At 36.3% G+C, this 8,023-nt stretch overlaps 1 protein-coding gene across 3 annotated transcripts in view; it reads right to left on the bottom strand.

The window, feature by feature from the left end:
* Window positions 1–1,491: 1,491 nt before the first annotated feature.
* LOC128698917 (mucin-2) overlaps window positions 1,492–8,023 on the bottom strand; it is a 770,561-nt gene continuing 764,029 nt past the window's right edge. For all 3 annotated transcript variants that reach the window (XM_070096780.1, XM_070096778.1, XM_070096779.1), the window contains one exon: window positions 1,492–3,046. In XM_070096780.1, the coding sequence (XP_069952881.1) occupies window positions 2,748–3,046 (299 nt within the window). In that variant the 3' untranslated portion in view covers window positions 1,492–2,747. The remainder of the gene's footprint in view (window positions 3,047–8,023) is intronic.

Raw genomic sequence — 8,023 nt, 5'->3', positions numbered from 1 at the left:
TGTATGCTTGGATGTTACCGCGGAGGCTGGCTGGTAAACAATGGCACGGGCGGCACATGTGAGGCTGGCTGAGGGCGCACATTGGACGCATCTCGGACGAACAGCAGTGAGCAGGTTTTTAAGCGGTATGCGAGGCAAAATTTTAGCGATAAAATGTATCGATATGCGGATTAAACGTTATGTGATGCCAACGGTATGCGGGGGTCCACTGTATTGCAAGAATAAAATCCGACTGCTGGAAGTAAGAACAAGAGTTCATACCTTAAGACCTGGCTTGGAGGGGGGAGAGAAGTTGATGGGCAGTTAGATACAGGCCAAAGAAGGAGAATTATAATTATGGGGGAGCACTAAATTCACTCGGATTATACAGCACCTGTTGGGGGGGGGGGGGCAAGGTATTCAGGCTTAATTCAAGGAATTTGAGCACAGATCCAACTCCCTGGATTAAGAGCCCCTCCACGAGCTCAGCTCACTCGTAATTTGTGAGCAGTAAATCTGGGCCTAGATATGATAGAATGCATCTATGTGGTAAAGTGTGCACTATATAAAAAAAATCCTGCAGCATGCAATGCATAATGAGAAAAAAACTGCTACAGTTTTAGGATTAAAACTGACTGTGGTGTATTTTCGTATGTTTTTTATGGTTGTATTCGCGGTTTCTTGGTCTCATTTTGATATTATGGAAGATATATTACAGATATTGAGATGATTTTGATTGGTTTTAGTACTGGAAATTGAGCTCAAAGTAGCAAGAATGTTCGATTTTTGCCGATGTTATAGAAAATAAATCACATGCATCCAATACACGTCAGCTGGTGGGTTTAATGTTTGTTCACGAATGCGCTGATATTTATCCAATTATTTCAGTGTTGCATAACAGTAAATATTTTTTGGTGTGAATAAAAATTCTTTGCAAATAAAAAATCAAAATGGAATTCATGTGTAAAGCCTGGAAACAAATAATAAACAGGAAATATTTTAGTGCCAGGAATGACTGCATTGCTTATTCTGGACCCTACTTTGAAATGTGAAATTGGCCAAATTACCAATTTCTGATCACTATTGGGTAGTTGAAATAGTTGATTCGGTAATTTCTTGTGCTCAATATATACAATAAAATGGAACATAATTGGCCAAAAATAGGACTCAAAGTGGACCAAATCGCTGATGCGTAAATATCGCCAGCAACAAAACAAGAATGTAATTTCATCATTTTTTTTTTTAAATTTCGTAGTTTTTGTACCTTCAGAAAAAGATTCTAGTTTCATTTTTTTTTTTTTTTTAAATTCTCAGACCCTGTGGGGAATTTTAATATTGGGGGTCTGGACCCTCGTTGGGTTAAAGGTGAAAAAAGAACATTGTATGCACTGTACTTGGAGAAAAAAAAAATGCCAACACTTGCTCAAATCGGCATAATTTTTTCACGTGCATATTTTCAAGCACACACATTAGCACTAGTGTCTACAATGTATAGCAAATACATAAGACAAATGTATATATTTACCTTTATTTGAATACAATAATCGGTACACTTTACAGAGGCTTGTGCGAAACCAATGACATTTAGTATGACAGGAAGCAAACAAAATATACAATACTCATTTTTGACAATGCATATAATATACCTAATAAAATTTTCACATGAACCTGTTAATAAAAGTTTAAAAAATGCCAAATTAAATAAATAATGCCTGGGGACAAATTTGTAGTTATCTTCCAGCAATAATATGGAATGAAAAAGTCTTGGGAAAAAGGCACTTTTTAACGTCTGAAGCAACTTTATTGATGCCTTTTGTCCACAATGATCACATCCATTTTCCCAGCCAGTCGCAAAGCTTCACACTGGTATTTAAAAATTTATATAAATTTATGTATATATATAGTGTATACATGTTTATGTATGCAGGCACATGTGTGCATGTATATATGCATGTGTACCTGTATACATACACATTTAAATGTATATATACACGTGTAGTGTATACACACGCATATATATACACAGGTACATGTGGATACACACATGTACATGTGTATATATATATACACACATGTATATATGCACATTCATACGCACGCACACACTATATGGGTGCCATTATTGGACTTTACTACAAGCATGGGGTGGGTGGGTGGTTGGGGGCTCCACAGAGGGTAAAGTTCACAAGCAGTGGTAATACCGGAATGCAACACAGGAGAACTAGCACCTCAGGAATATCTGCCAGCTATTTACAAATTTTATTACTTCAATTTAAAGCTATTTCTTTCTGCAAAACTTTACCATGCTATTCAATTATAATCATATACAGTAATGTGGAAACTCTCGCCTGTATATTACGGACATCAATGCACCTAGGCAGAGCAAAATATTGAATTCTTTACAAAATAAGTTTACTATATATTTTTATGGCAATCATTGCTAAAAGTGAAAAACATAATAATATTGCTCATCATATTTAAGACAATCCTTACCATTTTTTGTAATCACATACTGTACACATTTATTAGTGAAGCAAGAATATCAGCTCCTAACATTAGCAGTAAGGTGACTATACACAAGCTAGGATCCAAACATATCCTTAATTTTCCACCACGAGCCTGACTATTCATTGTCATTGGGAAAAAATCAGACTAGTACAACTTCAACTAGGCAAAATGGACACTCTTGGACCCTATGACTGAAAATGCAAATGTTAAAAATAACAAAAATAACATTTTAAAAGTCTCTGCATTTTCTTGTTACTATTTCAGTGGTCTCCATTCACTATCACCTCAGTAGTTTCCGTGGTCACCACTTGTTCAGAAGTGGTCATAATATGTGAACTTTCTGTGAAGACCTTCTCTGTTGAGGCCTGCATTATGTCCTCTACAACACATTTTTCAATCACCTCTACGCTAGTCTCTTCATCAGCAATCTTGTTCTCTCCATTGACTACAGGTTGGATAGTTTCTATAACCTCTGCCTTTCCTGCTTTAACAGATTCTACCTTTCCTCCTGTGGCTGAAGTTTTCGTTTTGCTGACCACAGTCCTCCTCGCTGTAACACCTGTAATCACAAAATTAAGCTACAAATTGTGCAATTTAATCAGTAAAAAAAGAGGGGGGGGGGAGAAACACCTGAGGTACAGCTAATAGGAGCAAACTTCTGAACTTAGGAAAAAAAAAAAATTCAGTATTTGTTGGGTTCTTTTTTTTCCACAACTTAAAAAGCATTTCCTTTTTTACTATCAGCAAAACCACTTACACCATCCAATTACCCATAAATTGTCCAAATGTTAACATTTGGCACTTTTATTTTCAATACTAATTATAGTTTTCTTCATTGGTAATACCCCCCCCCCCCTCCTCACCACCCACGAGAAAGATCACTTTACAATACCCTGTTGTAAGTTTGCTAGTGACCATATAAAGGAAACCAAGAGCCTTCCATAATTTTCAAATACTGGTTGATGCATGATCAATGTTTTTTAACAATGGTATATTTTTAATATTTTAGCCTCTCCTTGGTGACCAAGCTGTGTGGCAGCTTGGTCTCGTCTAGCTGATGTATGGCTGTGGCTGTCTTGGTGGGTGGAATTACTGGACACAGTTTTCTGTGTCTCCTGCAGTAATTCCACCCACCAAGACAGCCATGACCGTACACCAGCTAGACGAGACCAACTTTATAATACATTGGAGGGGTTTGGGATATTGGCAGTTTGGAGGGGTATTACCTGGGGTATGTTATATATTTTTATATATGCTTCTAAACTGTTGTATCTGTGAGTGAGGTGAAAGTGTTGAATGATGACTAAAGTATTTTCTTTTTTGGGATTTTTTTTCTTTCTTTCTTTTTGGATCACCCTAGCTCGGTGGGAGACTGACAACTTGGGGGAAAAAAATTAAGAACATTGCTTCATTGTTTCAAAAACAAAGGTTAGAGGAAACTAGAACACTTTGAGAAAAGGAATGTGTGGGAAGTGTGAAAGAAATAAAAGTGAATGAATGCTAGGCATGTTAAAACTAAAAATTTTAAGATTTTAATGCATATCAATCTAGAAGAATTAAATATTGGGGCAAAGATACACAAGAACATGCATACTATATTACACAAGTCATTCAGCACCAGGGAGAGAAATCATATTTGATTCAAGAAGGGTAGTTCCAGAGCACTTTTCTGATATATCTGATCTGTTTCAAGAGTTCTACCCTTGCAGCCAGGCCTGAATCCAACCCTCCCTTCTGATTTCCCATCCAACCTGGCTGTTAGTACTAGCTGCACACAGGCACATACAACCATCACAACCTAAATAAGGCACTTCTGCTTTCCCCCAGAACATGTATACAGTATACATCATATACAAACTTGCAGTACTAGATACCATTGCCCACCAGGCTTGTCCTCAGTATATTGACCTATTACTGTGCCTGCAAAAATAATCTTGACCCCTCTTTATTACAAAAATCTTGAAAAGCAACCATATAAACATAGGACTACTAATTGGTACTTTCATTAACCCATACACAGTCCAAGCAGATCTACGTTCACGTGTAGTGCTACAAAAGTAGATCTACGTTTTTTTTTTACATATTTTCAAATAAAAAAAGTAGATCAAAGTTTTTTTTTACACATTTTCAAATGTAAAAAAACAAAAAGATCTATTTTTACATACTTTCAAATGTTGAAAAAACGTATATATACGTTTGGACCGTTTACAGGTTAATATTTCATCTTCCCCTTGGCCTTCCTTGACCATTTGACCTTTTTCATGTTTCAGGCACTCTGTAGGATTGAGGTCTGAACTATTCCTTGGCCTCTGTAAAATCCATTAGAGTATAAAATGGTATCCAGGATTTGGGGCTGTATTTAGTGCCATGTAATTTTGGGCTAAGTGGATAAATTTAGGTCATTCAAACCTGAATAGTGAGGGGAAAAAAAAAAACTTACATTGGCTTGGAAACTAAGAAAGTTACCTTAAAGAAATCTGTCATTGTACTGGACAAGCAAAGTTTAGCATAATAGTGTTAAGGCTGCCTAAGGGGGACCAGGACAAATTATTTAGAGATCATGAAATTGAAGTTGAAAATTTTTGGAATTTTAGGTTTTCTTACCAAAAAATTGTGCAATTCTGGCAGCATGTTGATGCAATCAGCTCGTTTCTATCATATTTCTAAGTATGTTTTTCATAAATGTAATTTTTATGTTTTTGCTCTCATCAAGAAGACATGTTGACAATTAGTGTTTTTGTTTTATTTTACTCCAGAAACTACTATTTCATTCTAAATTACTGATTATTTCATTCTAAACAAGTTCTGTGACGACTAAAGTGAAGAGCACAGAGTTGTTGCTGCTGCTCTGTTGCCTCTGGGTTATCAACAATGATAGGGGTTTGCAACACTCAAATTTGGTGTTTTATCTCCATAGAGTTTTATAGAAACAAAAACTTCAATAACTCGGGAATAAGTTATTGACATTTGTTGCCCTTATTTGCGAGAGTAATAATAGGCGTGTCATGATTTTTTCAGACAATATTGATGAATGATGGTTCTATTTAGTATTCCAAGTTGTTTTGCAATATGTTTCACCATTGTTTTTATTGACCCATTCTCAAAAAAAACGCCAAAAAAAAAAATTTCAAATTTTTTTATAATGCAATCTATTGACATTTTTCGCAAAAAAAGTTTGAAATCTAATAATTTAACTATCTTTCATCTGATGTTGACGAACATTGTACATCTTACCAATTTTGTAGGGTAAGGAAGGGTTTTATGATAAATACAATTTTGCAATATCTTGCAACTTTGCAACAAGAAGTCCATGCAAACATGTGTATAGGATACAAACTGCTCCTTAACAGCATAAAGTTACACTTGAAATTGGACCAAAAACAACAGACAAACTCTGCTCTCTGGTCCCCTTTGCCTAAGGACTCCCACCAGATGTCATTTTCCCTACAAAAAATACTACTGGACAGCCAAGGACGACAACACTAAGCAGAAATCCATATGACCATCACATTTCAAAAATGCATCCTGAGCTGCTCAATTAAGTGCATTAATCTCTTCCTGCTAAAGGGCCTCCACCTGCCAAGTCATCATGCTACAAGAAAACCCTTACTCATGTCTCATATGAAGGAGTCCCTGCAGTTTACCAGGAAATATTTGCATTGGAGTATTGATGGCTGGAAAACAAGTCATTTGGTTTAATGAATCCACATTTCAGTACATACAGTAAGCACCCACTATCAGTTATGGTCTGGGGGTTGCCTTGGTGCTACATTTATTTTGTCATGGGGGTTTGTACTTCCTTCCCAGGACAACCTGCTGAATATTTTCTAAAATCACAGCTACATCACCTTTATGCATGATAATGCTTCCTGCCATAAGGCTTGGCAGTGTCCAGGAAACAGACAATCCTATACAGTATGCCTGGAAAATCATTAAGATGGAATCTTGCCAAATTTCATCTATATCATGCCTGCAGCAGGAGATAAAAGGACATTTGGGTGAACCAATTATTCATTGATTACTTAAGGAATTTGAGTAAAAGCATGTGTAAACAGCTTCAAATGGTTATCAAGGCTAAGGGGAAGAAAAAATATTAATGAAAGCACAAAGTATTAGTGTCTATGTTTACATTATGGCTTTTTAATGTTTTCTTGTAATAATAAAGGGAAGGTCCAGTTTATTTTTGCAGGCACTACTGTTGGTTATCTTATATCAGTTGATAGTGTCTAAGTGACAGTGCCACATAAGGAGTCCTAAATTCAAAACACAGTCTAAAAAGAATAAAAACACATGAAAATATATTTAAGTAGAAGTTTTTAAGATTTACCAACCACCTTAAGTATTCACGAATCTAATGCATCACTGACAGGTCAAGTACTTCACAAATACTAGTACAATACAACCCCGGTTTTAGTCTTTAATCTGTTCCAGGTCGGCCGAAAACCGATTTGTATGAAAACTGAAGTAATATTTCCCATAAGAAATAATGTAAATCCAATTAATCCATTCCAGACACCCAAAAATATTAACAAAAAATAAATTTTAGAAAGAATAACTAGTGTTGCAGCTCTTCCCTGTGGTCATCCACCAACTCTTCCACATCCTGGCCACTCACATCCAACCCTCTGGACTTCCCCAAAGCCACAATAGATTCCACAACAGGCATAGGGTTGTCAAGTTTACACTAACTTAAGTAATAGAACTAGGCATTAAAAAACAATAAAAAGTAAAATACACACAGTACATTCATTACTTACCTTAAAATATTTGTAGTCTTAATGTAGGGCAAGAGGCAAGTAGTATTTATTTGAAGGAAGTCAGGTATAGGTAGCTGGTAGATGTAGGTATGTAGTCTGCCTGGGCTACATACATACACCTACCTACATAGCTACACGATATTTAATGCGGCTCAGAGCCATATTACCATCGACATACCATGTTCACCGAGTAATCATTTTAACTACCTTTAGATGCCATCATAAACAAAGGGAGAAGTAATGAATAATTCATGCTGAGAATTGTGAACAAAAGCGTTATGTATTAAGGAGGGGGTGACTGGGCCAATGCAGATTCACACATTTTCTCTGGTGCTGGACCAGAGGAAACGTAATGCTTTCCCTCCACCCGACTACTGCCCCTCCATAGCATATAAACATTGCACGTTTATATGCTATGTAACATGTTTATTGTACAAATTTGAAGAAAATATAGATGGATTAATAAAAATGTCTATATTAACGTAAAATAAGACATCTAATGTGCCCAAGAGTGATTATTATTATGCATTATTATTACTATGGCGTTAAGACTAGAGGGGACACTAAGTGAACGAGTAACAAAGGCAGACAGTCAAACGCATGAGCGGCCGCGTCCCGCTGGCAGGCAGATGTGTGTGGTACAGATGATTTCCGAGCGGATGTACAAAAATGGGGAAAATTTTGTCGAAGTCAAAAACTGAATTGTACGATAACCGGATCATACATAAACTGGGGTTACACTGTAGATTTAAACTAGTAAATAACAGTACACAGTGCAA

This window comes from Cherax quadricarinatus, chromosome 55 (assembly GCF_038502225.1).
Source record: "Cherax quadricarinatus isolate ZL_2023a chromosome 55, ASM3850222v1, whole genome shotgun sequence".
Taxonomy (NCBI): domain Eukaryota; kingdom Metazoa; phylum Arthropoda; class Malacostraca; order Decapoda; family Parastacidae; genus Cherax; species Cherax quadricarinatus.
The sequence above is the reverse complement of the archived record's forward strand: the minus strand, read 5'-3'. Positions and strand labels throughout refer to the sequence as shown.